Source organism: Dromiciops gliroides, chromosome 4 (genome assembly GCF_019393635.1).
Source record: "Dromiciops gliroides isolate mDroGli1 chromosome 4, mDroGli1.pri, whole genome shotgun sequence".
NCBI lineage: Eukaryota > Metazoa > Chordata > Mammalia > Microbiotheria > Microbiotheriidae > Dromiciops > Dromiciops gliroides.
This window is the reverse complement of record NC_057864.1, coordinates 73,826,347-73,849,394: the sequence shown is the minus strand read 5'-3', so window position 1 is coordinate 73,849,394 and position 23,048 is coordinate 73,826,347. Positions and strand designations below refer to the sequence as shown.

The 23,048-nt window shown below is 37.8% G+C and overlaps 1 protein-coding gene across 1 annotated transcript in view; it reads left to right on the top strand.

Moving 5' to 3' along the window:
* STX6 (syntaxin 6) overlaps positions 1-23,048 on the top strand; it is a 51,037-nt gene that overhangs the window by 10,903 nt on the left and 17,086 nt on the right. Inside the window, exons 2-4 of the mRNA XM_044002999.1 lie at positions 10,770-10,939; positions 13,910-14,004; positions 17,879-17,941. Coding sequence (XP_043858934.1) covers positions 10,770-10,939; positions 13,910-14,004; positions 17,879-17,941 — 328 coding nt within the window. The remainder of the gene's footprint in view (positions 1-10,769; positions 10,940-13,909; positions 14,005-17,878; positions 17,942-23,048) is intronic.

The following is a 23,048-nucleotide window of genomic DNA, read 5'->3' as shown; positions in this document are numbered from 1 at the left end:
ATTAGACACTTACTAGCTGTGTGACCCTGCCTTAAACATCCAGGCCGTCTTCAGTTATCTTGATGTATATTTTCCCACTGGACCCAGATGGCTCTGGAAAGAGCGAGGTGTTGGTGACTTTGCACAGCCCTCCCACACTTAAATCCAGTTCAGTACAAGTCATGACATTATCCTGATGTCATGGTCCTCTTCAAGACAGAAAGATAAAACAACTGCAACTAATAAGGATTAAAATTAGTGCAATTAAACTACTTCCTTTTCCTTCCTTTTTAGATACAGATGCACATTAGTATTAGAATGTCCAAAAGGATAATTGGTACTACAACAAAGGTCCTGAGTAATCTATAAACTAGATATTAACACATTGATTAGTTTATTACTCATTGTTAAATCTGAAGTACAACAAAGTTCTTTGAAGCGTTCAGTCTATTCACTGTCAACACTGTGGCTCAAACGCAGGGACACAAATTTGATTTGTTTTTCTTCCATGGTTGGTTATACCTGTCATATTCTGTTATTTAACTTGAAAGATTAGCCAAGAGAAATAAGCCTATGAGTTTTGTCTGAATAAATACCTTGAATTTTTAAAAGAACAAATAGGATATTCTTTACTGCTTGTAGCTGTTCAACTCTTTCATTAAAAGCGCAGTGCTAATGAGGCCAAGGTTCTGTGTTTTAGCCCCAGCTGAATCATTAACATTATTTGTTTTCGGAGCCTTGGAGTTCATTCTGCTTAGCTGGCATTTTTTTAAATTGTTGGTTATTGGAAAAATCGTAAAGAGAGTTGGCCTAGACCAACATAAATCCTTTACGACTATATGGCAAACTTCTTGAATGAAGGAGAGCTTTTTCATTTTTTAAAGAATGATGTTGGGTTAAGATATTAGGTCCAGATTAAATTTAGGCAGTCTTGTAGCTGCAAAAGCAGTAAATTCTTGTTGGAACATACCAGCCTATGTGGCTTGATATGTGTTTTCCTCTTATTGCAGTAGTGCATATACATATCAATATATGTGTATATATATCAGACATATGACTTATATGTTTTTGACAGAACCAGTAGATGCCAATAACTCCCACATGAAAAATGCCAATTTAGAGGTTAGGTCTTCTGTTTCAAAAGGGAATTTGTATGTCTTTTGCAGAGTTGATAAGTATGTGTGCTACAAAGGAGGGAATATCCACATCACATATACTATGTGTGTGTGTGTACACACACACACACACACACACACATATATATATATATATATATATATATACATACATACATACACACATACACACACACTTATATCAGTTTTTGGGGGGGCGGATTTTCATTGATACATGCATTAACTCATCTGTAACTTAGAATGCCAGAGAATTGTCTGAGGCTTTGAGAGTTTAAGAGACTTGACCATGATCACATAACTGGTGGATTCTTTCCATTTCTATTTTGACATCTGGTTCTAATGTATCAGGGCAGTTTTCTTTAAAGAAAATAATTCCTTAAAAATTAGAATCAAAAAAGTGGACACTAATGACACTATGAGACATCAAGATATGATGAAATAAAATCAGAAAAGTAAAAAAATAAAAGAAAATGTGAAATTTCTCATTGGAAAAACAGTTGACCTAGAAAATAGATCCAGGAGAGATAAGAATTATTGGAGAGGGGCAGCTAGGTGGCGAAGTGGATAAAGCACTGGCCTTGGATTCCAGAGGACCTGAGTTCAAATCCAACCTCAAACACTTGACACTTACTAGCTGTGTGACCCTGAGCAAGTCACTTAACCCTCATTGACCTGCCCCCCCCCAAAAGATCAATTAGGAGTATATGTAGATGGTGTGGATACAAGGTGACATTGATGAGATGATACCCCAAAAAAAGAAAATAAAAGAGTGAGAAAGAAATTGTACTGGACGAAGGGGAGATACTGAATGGGGAAAATTATTCCACAAAAAAGAGGCACAAGAAAGCTGTATTAATGGAGGGGAAGGTGAGGGGGTGGTGGACAAAGCTTTAACTTTACTCTTATCAAAATTGGCTCAGAGGGAATAACACATGCTAAGTTGGGTATATATTTCTTACCCTACAAGGAAGTAAAAAAGGGATGGGGATGATAGAAGGGGGAGGGGGAACAGGAGGATATATTGGGGAAGGAGGGTGATCAGAAGTAAAACATTTGTGAGGAGAGAAAGGGTGTGGGGGCGAATGAGGAGGGGGATAAAAAAGCAAAAAATATCATGAAGGGAAATACATAGTTATCGTAACTATAAATATGAATGGGATGAACTCACGGATTGAACAGAGGCAGATAGCAGAATGAATTAAAAACCAAAATCCTACAATATGCTGTTTACAAGAGATACATTAGAAGCAGAAAGATACACATAGGATAAAGGTAAGGGGGCTGGAACAGAATCTGCTAGCCTTTAGCTGAAGCAAAGAAAGCAGGGTAGCAATCATGATTTCAGACCGAGTAAAAGCAAAAATAGATCTAATTAAAAGAGATAAAGGGGCAGCTAGGTGGCACAGTGGATAGAGCACCGGCCCTGGATTCAGGAGGGCCTGAGTTCAAATCTGACCTCAGATACTTGACACTTAACTAGCTGTGTGACCCTGGGCAAGTCACTTAACCCCAATTGCCTCACTAAAAACAAACAAACAAAAAAACAAAAAAAGAGATAAAGAAGGAAGCTATATCTTTCTGAAAGGTACCATAGACAATAAAGTTATATAAATACTTACGTACCAAATGGTATAACATCTAAATTTTTGAAGAAGTTGAATGAGTTACAGGAGGAAATAGATAATAAAGCTATACAAGTGGGGGACCTTAACCTTCCCCTCTCAGAACTGAATAAATCTAACCAAATAAAACCACAAAGAATTTATAGAAGTAAATAAAATTCTGGAAAAGTTAGATATGATAGAGCTCTGGAAAAAATTGAATGGGAATGGAAAGGAATATATCTTTTTCTCGGTGGTACATGACACCTACACAAAAATTGACCTTGCATTAGGACATAAAAACCTTACAACCAAATGCAGAAAAGCAGAAATAGTAAACACATCCTTTTTTAGATCATAATGCAATAAAATTTTAATAAGAGGACAGGATGTGGATATAAGGTGACATTGATGGGATGATACCCCCTCCAAATAAAAAGGGTGTGAAAGAAATTGCACTGGAAGAATAAGGGGAGATATTGAATGGAGCAAATGCATTTAATAAGGGACAGTGGAAAGAGAAATTAAAAACTAATTGGAAATTAAATAATCTAATCCTAAAAGCAAGTGGGTCCAAGAACAAATCATAGAAACAACAGATAATTTCATTAAAGAAAATGACAGTGATGAGACAACATCACAATTTATGGGATGCAGCCATATTTATATTTCTAATAGCTCATGGCAATAAAATAGAGAAAAAGCAGATCAATGAGTTGGGCGGGCAACTATAAAAACTAAACAAATGAACAACTTTAAAATCCCCAATTAAACATCAAATTGGAAACCTGAAAATCAAAGGAGAGATTAATAAAATTGAAAGTAAGAAAATCATTGAACTAATAAATAAAACTAGAAGCTGGTTTTATGCAATAAAATAGATAAACCATTGGTTAATTGGATTTAAAAAAGGAAAGAAGAAAACCAAATTACGAATATCAAAAATGAAAGGGATGAACTCACCACTAGTGAAAAGGAAAATTGTTAGGAACTATTTTGCCTAACTATATGCCAATAAATTTTACAAGCTAAATAAAATGGATGAATATGTACAAAAATATAAATTGCCCAGATTAACAGAAGAAGAAATAAAATACTTAAATAACCTAATCTTAGAAAAAGAAATTGAATAAGCCATTGGTGAACTTTCTAAAAAAAAATGCCCAGGATTAGATGGATTCACAAGTGAATTCTACCAAATATTTTAAAAACAATCCCAATACTACATAAACTATTTGGGAAAAAGTAGGTGGAGTCCTACCAAATTCCTTATACGACACAAATATGGTGCTGATATTCAAACCAGGAAGAGCCAAAACAGAAAATTATAGATCAATTTCCCTAATGAATATTGATGCAAAAATGTTAAATAACATACTAGGAAAGAGATTACACAATTTATCACCAGGATAATACACTGTGACCAAGTGGGATTTATAGCAGGAATGCAGGGCTGCTTCAATATTAGGAAAACTATCAGCATAATTGATCCTATCAGTAATAACTAACAGAAATCATATGAGAATTTCAATAGATGCAGAAAAAGCCTTTGACAAAATACAACACCCATTCCTATTAAAAACACTAGAGAGCATAGGAATAAATGGGGTTTACCTTGAAATGATAAGTAATATCTGAAACCCTCGGTGAGCATTGATAAGTAATATTTATCTAAAACCATCAGTAAGTATTTGTGATGGGGATAAACTAGAAGCCTTCCCAAATCAGGGGTGAAGCAAGGGTGCTCATTCACTTCTGTTACTTAATATTATACTAGCAATGTTAGCTATAGCTATGGACCGAGGTTAACAATATTGTTCAGGAGGCAGCCACAAAAAACATCACAAAGAAAAAGAAGAGCAAAAAAGCAAAGTGGGTGTCTGATGAGGCTTTATAAATAGCTGGGGAAAGAGGGAAAGGAAGAGAAAAAGGAGGAGATACCTTGAATGCGGAATTCCAGAGAGAATTTCAAGGAGACATAAGGTTTTCTTAAATAAGTAATGAAAGGAATAGGAAAAAAAAATAGAATGGGAAAGACAGGAGATCTTTTCAGGAAAACTGGAGACATCAAGGAAATGTTCCATGCAAAATTGGGCATGATAAAAGACAAAAATGATAGGGACTCGGAAGTGGACAAGATTAAGAAACAGTGGCAAGAATATACAGAAGTATATAAGAAAGATCTTAACATCACTGATGACCATGAAGCTGTGGTTGCTGACCTGGAGCCATACATCCTGGAGAGCAAAATCAAGTGGGCCTCAGGAAGCTGAACTATTTAAAATCCAAAAAGATGATGTTGTTAAAATGGTGTGCTCTGTACGCCAGCCAATTTGCAACACTCAACGGTGGCCACTGGATTGGAAAAGGTCAGTTTATGTCTCAGTGCTAAAGAAGGGCAATGCCAAAGAATATTCAAACTATCAAATATTTGCACTCATTTCACGTGCCAGGAAGGTTTGCTTAAGATTCTTCAAGCTGAGCTTCAGCAATATGTGAACAGAGAATTACCAGAAGAACAGGCTGAGGAGCAGCTAGGTGGCCCAGTGGGTAGAGCACCGGCCCTGGATTCAGGAGGACCTGAGTTGACACTTAACACTTACTAGCTGTGTGACCTCAGGCAAGTCACTTAACCCCAATTGCCCTGCAAAAAAAAAAGAAGAAGAAGAGTAGGCTGATTTTTCCAGAGGCTGAGAAACTAGAGACCAAGTTGCCAGCAATTGCTATAAAACAAGAGCGTTCCAGAAAAACATCTGCTTCATTGACTAGACTTTGTGTGGATCACCTACAAATTCTGGCAAGTCCTCAAAGAGATGGGAATACCAGACCATCTTACTTTGTCTCCTGAGGAACCTGTATGGTATGTGGGTCAAGAAGCAACAATTAGAACCAAGCATGGAAGGATTGATTGATTTAAAATTGAGAAAGGGGTGTGACAAGGCTGTATATTGTCACCTTATTTATTTAATTTTGTGGTAAAATATGAAAGTTTTTAACAGTCGGTTAGGATAACTGAAAAACTGGCGTCTTTCAGTTATCCTAACCGACTGTTATGATCTAATATCCAATTTTAAATCTCACAATTTATATGCAGAATAAAGCATACCAGGATAGATGAATCAAAAACTGGAATTAAGGTCGATAGGAGAAATAGTAACAATCTCAGATAAGCAGATGATAACCACTTTGTTGGCAGAAAATGAAGAATTTGGAAGCCTCTTGATGAGCATGAAAGAGGAGAGTGTAAAAGCTGGTTTGAAACTTAACATCACCCCCCCCCCAAAAAAAAAAAAAAAAACAAAACCCTAAGCTCATTGCATCTAGTTCCATTACTTCCTGGCAAATAGAGGGAAAAGAAAGTATCAAGTTTCCTATTTGGGGGTTCAAAGATCATTGCAGTTGGTGACTGAAGCCATGAAATTAAAAGACACTCCTTGGAAGGAAAGCTATGGCAAATCTGGATAGCATACTAAAAAGCAGAGACATCACCTTGATGACAAAGGTCTTTATAGTCAAAGCTTATGCTTTTTCCAGGGGTAATCTATGTCTGCGAGTTGGACTATAAGGAAAGCAGAGCACCACTGAGTTAGTGCTTTTGAATTATGGTGTGGGAGACTTCTGAGAGTTCCTTGGAGAGCAGGGTTATCACATCTATCACTTCAGTCAATACTTAAAGAAATAAAGACTACTTATTGGAAGGATATGTACTGCAGTTTAAGCTTAAATATTTTGGCCACATAATGAGAAGACAGGATTTATGCTGGGAAAGACTGAAAGCAAAAGGAGAAGGGGTGATAGAGGATGAGATGAATAGATAGTGATGAAAGCAACAAATATGAGCTTGGACAGACTTTGGGAGGGTAGACCAGTGGAGGATAGAAGGGCCTGGCATGCTGTAGTCTATGGGCTTGACTCCGTGAAGAGTTGGCTGCTACTGAACAATAAAGGTGCTTGCTAGCTATAAATCTACGATCTTTTTATGTCCAAAATAAAACTTGTTGGCTCCTCCTTTCAACTGCCCCCCCCTTCCAAATGTCCCTTGTTAAAGATACTACCACTATTTTAACCCAGAGTTACAACTTCACTGTCATCCTTAACTTCTCATTCAACTCGCCTATGAAAACAGTTGCCTGATGTTGCCATTCTTCCTCCCCACATCATCTTATATCTCTGTTTGGCATTTAAGGAGAGCCCTTAAGAAATTGATCTCAGTCTCCATTTCTAGCCTTATTACACATTACTCCTCTATATATCTTTGTTTTGGGTTTTTTTTTAGTGAGGCATTTGGGGTTAAGTGACTTGCCCAGGGTCACACAGCTAGTAAGTGTTAAGTGTCTGAGGCCGGATTTGAACTCAGGTCCTCCTGAATCCAGGGCTGGTGCTCTATCCACTGCGCCACCTAGCTGCCCCTCCTCTATATATCTTTCAGGTCAGATAAACTAGCCTTACTATTCCCTTTTTCTTTTTTTCCCTCTTCCCCATTCCCCTATACCTCAAACTCCTTTACCTCTTAAATCCCTGCTCTCCTACAAGTCTTAGTTCACGCATGATCTTTTTAAATCAGACCTTTCCATATGCTTCTCTTGACCTCTTCCTGACTTCCATGCAGCTGTCTCATCCTGGAATGACCCTCCTACCTATGGCCTCCTGGCCTTGGAACATCCAACCACCCCTTTGGCCTTTGAAAACTGAAGTTTCCCTCTGCAAGGACTGTGTCCTTCTCCCATTGGTGAATTCCTTTTGGGATCGCCATTTTGTGGAGGGGCCAAAGCCAGCCTTCATTCTCCTAGCCTTGTTCTTGAATTCTGAATTTAACTACCAAGCCTTTGTGCCGGCTACCCTCATCTCCTTCCTCTCGTCCCTTTTTCAGTTCCCTTTTGTGCGTTTTCTTCCCCCATTAGAATGTAAGCTCTTTTAGGGCAATGATTGTCTTTGCTTGTGTGTGTATCAGTGCTTGGCACAGTGCCTGGCACATAAGAAGTGTTTAATTGGGGGCAGCTAGGTGGCGCAGTGGATAGAGCACTGGCCCTGGATTCAGGAGTACCTGAGTTCAAATCCGGCCTCAGGCACTTAACACTTAATAGCTGTGTGACCCTGGGCAAGTCACTTAACCCCAATTGCCTCACAAAAAAACCAAAAAACAAAACAAAACAAAACAAAACAAAAAAAAAGAAGTGTTTAATCAACGCTTGTTTTCTTCCTTCCTTTTTTCCCTATCTGTGGGTATAGCTTATAGTTATGTACCCAACTGTCTTCTCTTTTCTGTCTTCTCTCCTAGTGATCTCCTCAACTCTCCTGGCTTTATCTGTCCCCTTTATGGAAAAGCCTTGTGTGTAGCCCCAGTCTTTCTCTTGAGCCCCATTCCCACATCACCAACTGCCTATTGGACATCTCCAAATAATTATTCCATCTGCATCTCAAAGGGGCAGCTAGGTGGTATAGTGGATAAAGCACCGGCCCTGGATTCAGGCAAACCAGCTTAGTTGAGGCTTCAAGGCACCTTGAGGGAGAGATCACAGAGGACTTGTGCCCGGCAAGTCAAACCACTGCCACCACTTTGACCACTACTTCCTCTCAGAACAAGCCAAAGTCATAAGACCACTGGTCTAGTCTAGACACTGTATCATTCAGGGAAGCAATTACTGGCATAGGGGCCTATCAGCCCTGCCTGGACCCGCCATTAAGTAACTGCTGCCAAAACAGAAGTAAGCCCAAGCGCCCTGGGAAGAGCAGCACCTCCTAGATCATGGCTTCAAGCTCAGTCTTTGCAGCCATCAGTAGGGGAACAACCCGTGTGCGGATGGGACCTAGCTAGCGCCCCAGCTTCCTAAGCTGGTACAGCTACTGAAGAACAGTTCTTGACCAGAGGTCTTGGCACTCAGATAGTTCAGTGTCAGAAACTGATAGGATCCTATTACTGGGAATGACACCAAAGGAGATGCATTATTATCTGCTTTGCTGCTGCACTGTAAGAACCATGAATTTTTCTGATTTAGAATTTAATCCTTTATGTGCTGTCTCCCCATTTAGAATGAGTTCCTTGAGAGCAGGGATTGTCTTTGTATCCCCAGTGCTTACCATAGTGCTTTGCACATAGTAAGCACTTAATAAAATGCTCATCCAAGTCACTCCCCAATAATTTTTCCCACTAGCATATCTTCTTTCTTTTCTCCTTCCCTTTCCCCATTAGAATGTAATCTCCTCAAGGTTAGGAACTATCTTGCTTATTTATAGGTATTGGGATCCTCTTTGCTTAGCCTGGCACACTGTGAATGCTTGATGTTTTATTCATTCATTCATCCTTAACTCTTTTTCCCCCTACTTCTTACATTCACTCAGTTGTGAATGCTATCTCTTCTATCAGGTACTATTTACCCACTCATCATTACAGTAGTCTCCTATTGTCTTCTATGCTCTAATCTCTTCGCCCGCCAATCAGCTTTTGACTTTGGCCACTTCACTCTCCTGCTTATGGAGTTACAGTTGTTTCTCTTGCTTCTAGGAGAAAACAGATTTTTCCGTCCTTTGAAGTCCTTGATCATCTGGCTCCAGCCTACCTTTCCAGACTTATTGCATGTTACTCTCCTTCACATGCTATTTTCTTTTTTCTTTTTCTTTTTTTTCCCCCTTTTGCAGGTCTATGAGGGTTAAGTGACTTGCCCAGGGTCACACAGCTAGTGAGGCCAGGTCCCCCTGAATCCAGGGCCAGTGCTTTATCCACTGCGCCACCTAGCTGCCCCCAATTTCATTTTTTAAAGTTCTGCTTGTCATGTATTTGATCTTCCCTTGAGTGAATCTGAAATATTACGACTCCTTCAGACTATTATTACTAACAAAACCTCCCATTAACCTTACTTTCTTCCTCCCAAATTCTCCCTCCACAATGGGGAAGTGGAGGTTAACCCACACTATGGGTTTTTCCATCTGTTGTCCACACCTTCTGTATGAAAAAGGGTAACATGTTTAAAGTATTTTCAGGTCTCCTGGAGGCTTGATTTTTTGTATTCATTAGTTTCAGAATTGTTTTCTCTTTATCTTACCCTTATACTGGTTTAATTTCTTCTGACTCTGCTTATTTCACTTTGCATCAATCAGTTCATACTACCCAGGATTCGATGAAGTCACCTCTCATCACTTCCTTATAATGAAACAATATTTGTTGAACCATTTTCCCAATTATCTAAGGCTCTCTAAAAGACCTTAGTTATCACTTAACTTTTAATCCTTACATTAGGATAAGGACATGTTTTTATGATGACTCTTACCTCCCCAGTAATTTCACCTTCTTAATGAAGTGCACCCTGTTCTCACCATTAACCTTAGTTTTACATACTTCTACACCAAAAATTTTTACATCTATGATCAAGCTCCTTTGTGTATTTATATACACCTCTCATGTATGCCAATTATGTGACCCATATGCTTTTATTATTCTGGTTTCACACGTCAAAAAACTGAGGCTAAGAAAGCTTAAGTAACTTGCTCATAGTCACATAGCTAAATAAGTGTATACGGCAGGACTTGAACTCAGGTCTGGGGTACCTAGCTGACTGTACTTGATTTTTTTGTGTATATATTGTTTCCTTCCAAAAGAATATACGTTCCTTAAGGGAAGAAGCTATTTCATCTTTGCCTATGTATCACCAGTGCCTAGCATGGTGCTTGCACATAATAGGTTCTTTTTTTTTTTTTATAATAGGTTCTTAATAAATGCTTTTTCAGTTAAATTGAAATGTTAGGATCATCTCATTTTGTGTGGCTTTGAATCTTATTGAATGAACCATGCAATATTCAGGACTTGATACAGTTTCACAATTTCATCTTCAATTTGCTCTATGACAACTTTTTTTGAAAGCTCTTAGGGATCAAATTTAATATCAGTTAATGAGAATTCCTTTCTTTGGGGCCTTAAAAATGCTTTTGATGTGAGGCATCCTGAAGGTGGACATTTAAAATTTTTTATCTTGTTTTTTATTAGAAGAGTAGTTCTTTTTTCATATTTGCATTGTCTCTTTGATTCCTTTATCTCTTGCTCTCCTTTTTTTTCCCCCAGGGAGGTGCAGAAAGCAGTAAATACTGCTCAGGGGTTATTCCAGAGATGGACAGAACTCCTCCAGGATCCTACTGCAGCAACAAGAGAAGAAGTTGATTGGACCACTAATGAGCTCAGAAATAACTTGCGCAGCATAGAATGGGACCTAGAAGATCTGGATGAAACTATCAATATCCTTCAATATCTTTTACTAGTGGTCTGCTGATACATAAATCTTTCTCTTATCAGTTACGTAATTACATAATGTAATTTCCTTCAGTGTCCCATGATTCTCTGTTTTGGATCATAGTACAATCCACAATGATTGACAAGTGAGCTAAGTAGTTAATAATAGTCACATTAATTTACTGTAAATGAAGAACTCATCATAACTGAACAGTCTAAAAAGAATTTTTCATTTTCCTTTTTATTACTATGAAAAAAAAATCCTAGGGAGAGAAATTCCATATTACTCTGTGGCTACTAATACACCTAACTTTTAAAAATACAGATGGTGTCCACTTTAAATCATATGCACTTAACCAATTATTATTATTATTTTTTTAAGTGAGGCAGTTGGGGTTAAGTGACTTGCCCAGGGTCACACAGCTAGTAAGTGTTAAGTGTCTAAGGCCGGATTTAACCAATTATTTTTTTACAATAAATACTCCCCATTCACTATGACAGTAATAGCAATGGCAGTCCTAGCACATGAAGCTTTGAGGGTTTTTTGACCAGGAGAGTGGTGTGAACAGAACTACCCCATAGAAACATTTACCTGACTTACCTTGGAAGCTGCCTTTGAGAGCTGGATTGTGAAGAAAGCTGAGTGCTACAGAATCAGTGCTTTGAATTGTTGTCTGGAGAAGACTTGAGAGTCCCTTGGACAGCAAAAAGATAAATCAGTCAATACTTAAAGAAATCAAGCTGACGCTTAAATATTTTGGTCATGTAATAAGAAGACAGGACTCATTGGAAAAGACTGAAGTTGGGAAAGATTGAAGGCAGAAGGAGAAGGGGATGACAGGATGAAATGGATGGATAGTGTCACGGAAGTGGTGAACATGAATGTGGACAGACTTTGAGATAGAGTAGAGGATAGAAGGACCCAGTGTGCTATGGTCCATGGAGTCAGAAAGAGTCGGATATGACCAAATCAATGAATGACAATAAAATAAATGCTTGTTGACTGATTTATAAGGACCTAGAAAAGGTAATTAAATTTGGGAATTAGGAACTCATTGATGATTGATCTTGTAGAGAGCAATTTCAGTAGAACACAGAATGAATGGTAAAAGTAGAAGCTCTTTAGGGATTGGTAGAAAGAAAAGAAAAAGTAAATATGGATAGTAGCTTAGGTTTCTTAGTCTGTCCCCCTCCCCCAGCATATTTGCAACCTCAAGGGAAGCTGTCAGGGACGTAAGAAATTGAAAATGTGAGATAGAGATTACAGTTGATGGATCAGAGTTCCAAAGGTGGAGGTAAATGTATTCTTGTCTTAGCAGGAAGGAGAGACATTTGATGATAAAGTTTAAAGGTAGAAAAGAGAAAAATCGAGGGTGCCTATTTTAAGATGGTTTTAATCTCAGTAAATGATAAGGCAAGATCACTTGCTAAGAAAAAGGGAACAAAAATCACTAAAATTTAGCTTATTTTTTAAAGTGAGGGGACTAGGGGTATGGTTGGGGGCTTGAGTGTAGAAAAGATTTTGAACAGTTAAGAATAAGCAAAGGTTGAATAAAACAGTTGCTAAGCAATTATGATAGCCATATAGAGTTTAAGAAGAGTCTACATCTAGATAGCACTTTCCTACAGCTTTCTGATATAGAGTGGTACAAACATTAGCCCTGCTTTATAGGTAAGGAAAGGGATGATGAGAAAATGTAGTTTAGCTTTGTGAACCCAGTTAACGTATGGAACCCATTTAACACAGTTGATTCACTTTTCCTTGCCAAGTTTATCAGAGAAATTAAATGGTGGAGTTTTTTGCTAGTATTTGCTAGTATTGGTAAGGCGATGTGAAAAATTCAGAGGTCAAGAGATGCTGGGATGTTAGCATGCTAGTGAGTGTTGCTTGTAATGTCTGCTTAGAGGGGCCAGGGCAGGCAGTGTAATGTGCAATCAAAAGCAATGCCAGAGTGGAGAACAGGAGGAATCAAATTAGCTCTGGACATCTAGATGAAGGTGAAAAGTAGGTTTAATAATAGGGAATGAATGAGGAAATAAAGAGGATATATATTTGAAGAAGGAAATTAAAAAAACTATGAAAAACTATATGTAAAAGGAATAGCAAGTTGTACATAATAGAGTTGCAGTTTCATGTGCAAACATCCTTCTTCCTATACATGTTATGAAAATGCCTGTTTTATTTCACAAATTAAAAATAAATAAATTTGGAAAATGAAGAAACAAAATCACCTTCTTAATTTTTATCTTCTCCCTATTTAATATAACATTTGGCTGTTCAGCCAAATTACATAATGTTAAAAGATGCCACAATGTAATTTTGATACTTTTTTTCCCAGTAGGAGGCTATAGTATCTCAATATTCTCATTTTAAAATATTGACTCAACAAATACTTCCCAGCAAATGCTTCTACAATGTACATTCCTTTACAAAGGTAGTTTTAAAAATTGTTCATAGGAAGGATGTGTCCTTTAATCTTGACATTGTGCTGATGTTGACATTTTTGTTCAACTAGAATTTTTTTGACCCTCAATGTTGACTTTATTTACATTGGTGTAGACAGTATGTGTTGTTCTTTTGGTCCTACTGTTCAGTCTGAAACACTTCATACATGTCTTCTCATATTTCTCAGAATTTTTTTTACATTCGAGATTCAGTGTTTCTTAAATTTGGAGGCTCCTGGGATACCAAACCGACCTTGGAGACCAACTACTTTTTGTCAAATTCTGTACCAGCACTTTTCCTTTCAGTCATAAAGTCAGCTTTTCTCAGCTCTTACCCTCTTTTTAAGGGAGTTAGGAATTTTTATGTGGGTTGTGGACATGAAAAGTTTGAATATTACTGGCATAGATTGACTATATTTTCAAAAAATTTGAGTTCCATGTGAGAGATCACTTACATTAAGAAATAAGATGTTGAATTTGTATGGAGTCTTGATAACAGTTAAGTTACTTTATCTTGACTGCTGACCTACGCATAGTTGAAGCAAATCCTCGAAAATTCAACCTTGATGCAACTGAACTGGGTGTAAGAAAAGCCTTCATTACAAGTACACGGCAAGTTGTCAGGGTAAGTAAGGAACTTGATCTTGTTCTTTTGTGTTGGAAACAGGTAATATCTTTCTCCTAGACAAAAGCTAATAGTTCTAGATCTGAAATAACCATTCTTCTTGAACCAGATTACTAACAAATGCCAATTTTCCAAATATGTTTCTTTGACAAAAGACATCTGTTTTTAGTGTAGTCAAATTTGTTTCCTGGACCAGAGAAGAGTCTGTAGCTAATGATGTATCATCTAGCTATAGAAAATTTCCTTTAAAGGAGTCTTTCTCTTTTGGTATCTCCTACTTTTCAGAACAATGGAAATGTGGATTGTGGAAACCACAGTTTTCTGTGTGGCTTTGAATCACATTAGTATTGTTGGAGATTAATTGGTATTCCTTTTTAGTGGCAGCTTTTTCCTCTGACTAAATTACCTTTGGGAATACACGAAAGTGACATTTACATTTGTAACTACTGGTCTTCATTTAGGGAACAGTTATTTTAGACCAACATTAGGGAGAGTAAAATAGTTAACCTACAGAACCATTTAGTCCATACTTACTGATTTGGTAACCCCTAATACTGAAGGACCTAATAATAGCAAATATTATTTTTAAATGATCTAGCGATTACTAGCCATGCTTTCATATTTTAAGTAAAACTAGATGGTTAAATATATTAGTTTATACAACTTGTTGGGGGGGGGAAATTGTGATTAACTGACCTAGAAACCTTTCCCTTGAAAATTACTTAGAGGGCCAGCTAGGTGGCGCAGTGGATAAAGCACCGGCCCTGGATTTAGGAGGACCTGAGTTCAAATCCAGCCTCAGACACTTGACACTTACTAGCTGTGTGACCCTGGGCAAGTCACTTAACCCCAATTGCCTCACCAAAAAAAGAAAAAAAGAAAATTACTTAGGATCATTTCTGGGTTTCTGAAGGTAACAGTCATTTTAGGCAAACAGCTGACTGACAGTTGACTTTTTCAGTACAAAATTGTCATAGCCACACAATTTAAATGGTGGATATGGTCTCTTTTTACTGTCAACTTAAAGTGATGATTATTGCTAAGATTTTAAATATTCAGAATACTAATATTATTGGGATTACAATAGGTTGGTCTTGCATTCCTGAAATGAAGTGAGTTAAATTCTTTTTCAAATGTATAGGTAGAAAAACGATTGGACTAAGAGTCAAGAGGTATAGCCTCTAGTTCCCATTCTGTTACTGTGAGACTTCAGGCAAGCTAAATTACTCCTTGAAGCTTAGGTGTCTTCATCTGTAAAAGGGAGGAAAGGGCATCTAAAGGTTAAAGATGCTTTCCAACTCTAAAATTGTATTAATTAATTAATTAATTTTTGCAATCAGATAATCATTCATAAAGCAAATAATCCCCAATTTTTGTTATAAACTTGGATTATTTATATTGCATTGTCTTAATACAAGTCATACTTTCATATAGGAGTTACTGTTTTAATAGTACATATCTGAGAAATGAGTGGTTACATAAAGCTAACCTTAACTATTCTATGTGGTAGTTAAATAGACAAATCAGAATTTGAGGGTGAAATTCATTATTTAAGGTCAGTTTGGTGTCATGAATAGAAATAGAATTGAGTGTTCATTTTCTGATTTCTTTGCCTACTACTAGGAAAAACGTCGTCTTCATATTATTTCAAAGAAAAAATATTCTTTTTACTCAAATCAGAATCTCAAAATGTTAGTTTCCTCATGTGAGATCTAAAGCTGAGATCTAAATTTCACATTTCAAATCTAATCCTAAATTGTATTATTTTGTAGTGGAAACATTAACATTTTTGAGACATCCATCCAGTTCACATTTGTAGATCTCATTCATGAGGAGACAGCATGATATAGAGCAGCAGTCACTTTGCCTATAGTCAGTTGCCTCATTTGTAAAATTGATGGATTTAGTTGTGATGGTCATTAAGGCCTTTTTCCAGTTTTCATATTCTGTGATTCTCTAATTTCTCAAAGATTCGACGTGAAATTATGCATATTGATAATGGAAATATCACCTTTAATTATTTCTCAGTGGCTTTTGTTTAAGTTGATAAGGAAAGGTCTTGCTGCGTGCTGTGTTGTGGAAAGATGACTGGGCTAGGGGTTAAGCAGTTTAGGTCTGCCTTGCCTGCCTTTGCCATAACTAGCCCTGTGATGCTGGGGAAGCCCTTGAAGCTCTGTGAGGCTCATTGTCCTCATCTGTCTAATGAGAGGGGTCTGTGCTTGATCATCACTGAGATCCTTTCCAAGCTGTAACATTATCTGACTCTGAGCATGTCTGTCTCATAAAGAGCTTTAGTGTTATAGCTGAAAAACCTTGGGTTAACCCAGGAATTATGTTGTCAAGGTATGCTGCCACTGTAATTATCAAAAAGATTCTTTTAGGGGGCAGCTAGGTGGCACAGTGGATAAAGCACTGGCCTGGATTCAGGAGGACCTGAGTGCAAATCCAGCCTCAGACACTTAACACTTACTAGCTGTGTGACCCTGGACAAGTCACTTAACCCCCATTGCCCTCCTACCCCCCCCCAAAAAAAAGATTCTTTTAGTTGGGCCTTGATGACACTGGGTATTACAAATCAGGCAACACAAAACTTTCATTTTGGTTGTGGCTTACTTGTATATCATAGCAGTTACAGGAAATCATCATGGTGTGAACACAAGTATCATTTATCAATGTATTTGTTATTCTTTTGGGCAAAGGAAACCACATTTTCTATTAGGATTGACAATTACTTTGTGGTAAAAAAAAGGAGATAAATGCTTGTGGATTAAAGTTGAGATTTTTCATATAGCTCCACAATAGGCATGTTGATTTCACAGTATGTAGTGACATTGTCTTTAATTCCAACCTTCATATTTAGGTGAAACAGACTTGGTAGCTGTGCTTTAAAGAAAGCTAGGGACTCTTGTGAGGCAAAGGTGAGGAGGCATTGCATTCTACACATGGGGGACCGTTTGTGTGAAAGCGTGTAGACAGAAGGTGGAGAGCCATGAATGCAGCCGATAGGTTAATTTGACTGAATCGGGGCATTAAAAAGAAGGATAATCAGCAAGGCTGGAAAGATATGATAGGAGCCACACTGAGAAGATTCTGGATCCCTGACTAAGGATTTCCTTTAACCTAGAGGCAGTAGGGAGTCATTGAAGAATGCTGAGAAGGTGAACAAATATATACAGTGAAAAACATTCTTTTTTAGGTTGGTAGATTTTGCCTGTGGGTAAGTGGTGCAATTGATTTTGTGCTGTACAAAATCGGCCTACACCCCACTCTGGAGAGGGGAGAGACTAAGTCTTTGTATAGTGTAAAATGACTAATGTTCCCACAGTTCAGTACAGAGGGCTGGATATTCAGAGTGGTGAATGCCATATGTAGCATGTATTTTATTTGTGAAGGTTGTGCAGATAGCTTCTTATGCTTATAGCTTTCTTTCTGTCTGTCTGTCTTTCTTTCTGTCTGTCTGTCTGTCTTTCTTTCTTTCTTTTTTTTGGTGAGACAATTGTGCCCAGGGTCACACAGCTAGTGTCAAATGTCTGAGCGCAGATTTGAACTCAGGTCTTTCTGACTCCAGGGCCAGCGCTCTATCCATTGTGCCACCTAACTGCCCCTGCAGATAGCTTCTTGGAAAACAAGGTGTGATAACCTTTAAACTTGTTAATAACCAAGTTTGCTCTTTTTAAGGAATAGCTTTCTCCACGTATTTATGACACAACAGGTTAAAAGCTAGGCATATTCATCTTTTTTGTTTTGAAAGGCAGGTAGACTTCTGTTAGTGAAAAAAATTGTGAATGACCTAAATAGCAGACCATAATTTTCAGTTTGAAGTAATGAATTTTTCTTTTTTTCCTCCTCTTTCTATATCCTGTTCACTACACAGGAAATGAAGGATCAGATGTCAAGTTCATCAGTTCAGGCATTAGCTGAAAGAAAAAATAGACAGGTAAGAAAAAAATAATAGATCATATCTGAAAGTAGCCCAAGGTAGGTGAAGTTTGAGTATTCTAAATTCAGTAGCTGCTGACTTAATGCAGCTTTTAATGTCTTCTAAGAGTAGATGCATATGTGTAAACTAATACCACAGCATCATCTAAAATTCCCTTGAAAGTTTCACAATCAGACTTCTCTATATTTTGCTATTAAAACCTTTTGACATACTTGTGTTAAATGAAATAGTTTTCCCCATTATCACCTTTTAAAATAATAGGCATTTTGTATTCTTCTTCCCCTCCTTGGAAAGGGGGGTGAGGGAGTGCTGAGCAGGATCAAAGGTGTGGATGGTTACATATACTGTCAGATTTAGGTAATGTGTTGGTTTGCTGAACTGTTCATCCTCACCCCTTTTTGTTGTAATGAAACCCAAACACCTCCATTTTTTTGTTATAACACATGTATACTACTAGCCATATGCTACCCTACCCCATCCACCCCACACCTAACGTGTGTGTGTGTGTGTGTGGGGGGGTAAATTCCTAAATAAAGGAGATGAAAAAACGAAGGTATCAGTACAAATGAAAAGTTCAGCTAAAGTGGGTATTTTGGTATATATAGAAGGTAGAACCTTTTCCTAGCTCAACAAGAATGTGGTACCCTTTCATATGCTTTCAATATGTGACAGATGCATTTTGGTGTTAATTTTGGAGTGGGAGGTTATATTGTGTTATTGCTATCTACACTATATATTTCCATAAATTTTATGTAATTCTTTATTTTCCCTAGGACCAAGAACTACAAAGATTAGTGATAAAATATCATTTTATTTAAATGACTTACCTTAAACCTGTCATAAAAAATTATTTATTTCAAAGTAAAAGACTCCTTATGGTAGCTTCTTGATTCTCAAAAGTTTGAGTCAAATTGGCCTATTTACCCAGTTTACATATTAAATCCATAGAAAAATGTAAGTCAGTATTTTATTTTTGAAAAAACTAATATGACACCTTAGTGAGGGGAGATAGTTACCCTTTTCAGAACAGCTATTTAAAATCTTAATTGAATTCATTTGTTGTGCAGTCCAAAAATCTATTTTTCAGAATAGTTCTAATTCTTCCTCTCTACCTTAACTTGCTCCCAGTTTTTCCCTTAAGTTATGGAGCAGCTCTTGAAGCTATTGAATAACTGTAACAAGGCTATTTTTGGAGTTCCCTTTTCATTTTGCTTTTCATTTCAGTCTTTTTAGAGGAAGTTGGATAACAATAGCTGAAACAGTTGTGATGATAGGAGGCCACATATATATCCTCATAATTATACTTAATTTCAATTTTGCCTTAGTTCAGTAACTTCTTTTTCTTACAAGGTCTTAGAACTCATTGAAGGAGTCACCTTTAGCTTTTAGAGCAATGGGGGAAATCTGAATTTTCACCATTATACAAGGTTGTTCTTTCACTCTCTCCTATATGAGCCATCCTTAGCTCATAGCTCTGTAGTCTTGCTTCAGGGTGATGAAAGGGAATAACGTTACCTGTTTTTAAAAAGATAACCTGTTGCTCCATGTTTTAGGGATTATGCATATTTGCATAAGGCTTGTAAGCCTTTTGTTTTTCTTTTCCTTTTTTTACCCAGTGATGGAGGAGATGAGGAGAGAAAATCAACTAGTATTAACTGAAAAAAAAAATTTAAAAAGATAAACTGTTCTAAAAAAACAAGTTGAAATAAAATGGCGTTTGTTCATTACCTTTCTTAGCATTCGTTGACAACAATTCGTTGACAATTCATTGGTCCTCGTTTTCTGTCAGCTTGGAGAGAAAAGTGTAGGGCTATGGTTGGTTCTAAAAATATTGGGAAGTTCCTTCAGCCCTTGCCCTTTCCTCAATGTGCTTTTTTCTAGCCCTTCTCTCTTTTTCTTTTTTTATTCTCATCCCTCAGATTGTTATAACCAAGGGCTGTTTCCTGCCTTTAGTACCCCTTTCAGGCCAGCCTTAACTATGGATCTACTTCTTTCATTCTCTTTCCTATGAAAACTTGTCCTGAGCTGTCACATTCATAGTATCTGGTAAATTAATTCACAATAAAGAGTTACTCATAATGATTAAATATCCTATCCAAACCATGTCATGAAAAAACCAAAATGAATCCCAGAAGACCCCTTTCATAAGTTCCTTAAATCCTAATTATAGGAATTGTTTGGGTACAAATGGGCAGTTAAACTTAGGTTCAGCTGGTGTTTTTTATTATTTTTTAATAAGTCCATCAGTAAAGTAGCATCTAAGCTTTAGATTACCTGATAGCCCTACCATTCTCAGAGCTCTCTTCAATTGTTGCTCTTCCTTCTGATCAGGAACCTGGGAATTGGTGCTCTGGGCTCCTGTCTAGTTTTCCCTGTGCTCTTAGCTCTCTCTGAGCTTTTTGGTCCATGGAGAACAAAGTTCTTCTTGACATTGATGTCTTGCTGAATTCGAACTTCCTGACTGTCCATTTGGCTTGGACATTCCTCTTTTCCAACCTGTATCTTATTGATTCACTGTGCTGAGAGAACTGCTGAGAACTAATTAGTATTAGAATCCAACAAGTATGGATTGGCTCCAAAATTCTCCAACATTTCAGCCTACATACAGGATAAATGAGGTACTTGCTGCAGAAAATCAAGTCTTCCAAAATGAACAGACTCCTTTGATGTCCAAAATTGCAGCTTCTCAGAAACATATGTGATCTGGGCCTGCTCTAGCAGTGCTTTGTGATTCTGCCCCTTTTTAGAGTCATGGACTGGTGAATTCACAGAGAAGTTTGGAAGATACCTCGCCTTAGTTTCAGATCAAAGGATTTTACCAATGATTAGATCTAAACATGCTTTTTATTAAGTCCAATAAAGGGCAATGTAGCTCTTTGGGCCACTACTCATATATTCGGAGTTAAGTCCCTGCTTGTATTACTACCTACCTTCATTGATTAATTTACTCATGCCTTTGTCAGTATCCTTCCAGAAGAAACAACTAATCAGAAGATTCAGTGATTATGCCATTAGAATGAGCTGATTATGTCATTATCTTCTGAATCTTCTTATTACCCAATATGAAATGAGTTGGAACAGATAGAACAGTTCTAGGAAGGCATGAAAGAGTCCATCCCAAATGAATTGTGCTGGTCTTAATGACTCTTTGTCTATATATCAAAGGTAGGCTGTCCAGTGCTCTGGCCCTTAACTAGCTCCGATGACTACAGTGCTACTCTTTTAGCCCATAATCAGGGTGCCGGAATCCTCCAGGTTCTGTAAGAGATACTTCATCCAAGTTAACTCTGATGAGAAATATGCACTGTCAGCTGTCCTACCTTTGCCTGCACAGGGCGTGCCTTATGTAATATTGCCCCACAACAGTATAATTCTATAATAACCAAATCCTGCTCCAATTTAGCAACATTCTAGCATCATTGTTCAGATGGTTGGGTGTTTTAATGTTGCTCCTATGAAATCAGTTTCCTTATCCTATGATAATTTCACTTGATGTCAAGTTTTTATGGAACCAGTTCTCGGTGAGGAATTCCTGTACTGTAAGGATCCCAATTAAGCACTTTCCTAGAGAGGAGGGATTTTACTGTAAGTTCAGCCATTCATAGAAATATATATTTGTCCCTTGCTTTAAACCTTCTATGTCCTAGTTCTAATGAGCCTAGTGGTGGTGTAATTCTGGTAAGAACTGAAAATAAACACTCTGGTGACTTCCCGTATTAGTCTGATCATGGTTGAAACTATTGATAGACATTCCTAAATAGGCATTTATCCTCTGAACTTAATAGGTATTTGCATTTTAACAGTGGACGGTGCCCAAATCCATAAGAATAATTCTAAAAGGGGTTAGGGCCAAGATGACAGAATGAAAGGAAACTGAGTTAGCTCCCATCTGTAGTTCCTGCAGAGCTATAAAGTACACCAGACCAAATACTGATGGAGGAGTCTAGGAAGTGTCACAGTGAGTCCTTTGCTTGGCCCAGGTAGGCAGAGGAAATGGACACAAATAGGTTTATTGAGGATGGTCAAGGCAGAAGCACCTGGCCTGAGCAGAATCCTTCCACCTAGGGAGAGGCTGCGTATCCCCACAGAAGGAAGTTCTGGATTCATACTGGGGCCCCGTCAGGCCCAGACTGGTGTCTGCTCACCACCCATTCCTGAGTTGAGTAAGAAGGGGACCTGTCAAAGCAGTAGCTTTCCCCAGTTAGAAGGTTCTGGGCAGTGTACCAAGAAAGGAAGTACAAAAGCCAGCAGCAGCAGCGGTGTAACTCAGACCCCAAGCTCCGAGCAGGGTCTCACCTCCAGCATTTAACCCTGTCTTCAGAGGAATAACCAGGACAGGAAACTCAGACCAAAGGGGAGGCTACAATTCTTCTACTTTGAACCAACAAGGCTTTCCAGCTGCCTAATACGAGTGGAATTTAATAGTAGTCTTCTCTTGCATGGATCCAAACCCAGGTCAGACCAGGAGAGCAGCGAGCAGACTTTGTCGTCAATAGACCACTTTGGGAGGATGAATGACTTGTAAGTCTGAGCCTCTCCCTTAGATCTTGGAATAGCATAACAGTCACTAACCCAAGAAAACAGCAACAAGACCAACCCAGGCTATCTCTCCAGAAGTGTGGCAGAGCCCAGCCCTAACATCAAGTCTAAAGCCAAGAAGAATGAGCAAACGCAAAAAGAACCCCACTAGAATGAGCTATTGTTTGTGACAGGAATGCTCAGGACACAAATGCAGAAGAGAATGCCTCTAAAACATCTATAATCAGTGCTTCAGAGAAAAACACGTCTTGGACACAGAGTTAGCTAGAATTCCTGGAAGAGACAAAGCAAGAGTTTTGTTTTTTGTTTTGTTTTGTTTTTAAAAAGAGAGTTTATACATGTTTTTGTAAATGGAATTAGAGTGTTTTAGGAAAATTTTTGAAAAGAAAGAATTGGACATTCAGAATTAGAAATTTGGAAGAAAGAATTGGACAGAGAATTAACAGTTTGGCACAAGAGGTTCAAAGCCTTTCCCAGGCAACAAACTCCCTAAAAATTCAAATGGACCAAATAAAAGTCCATGACTTCATGAAGCATCAAGAAATATTAAAACTGAGTCAAAAGG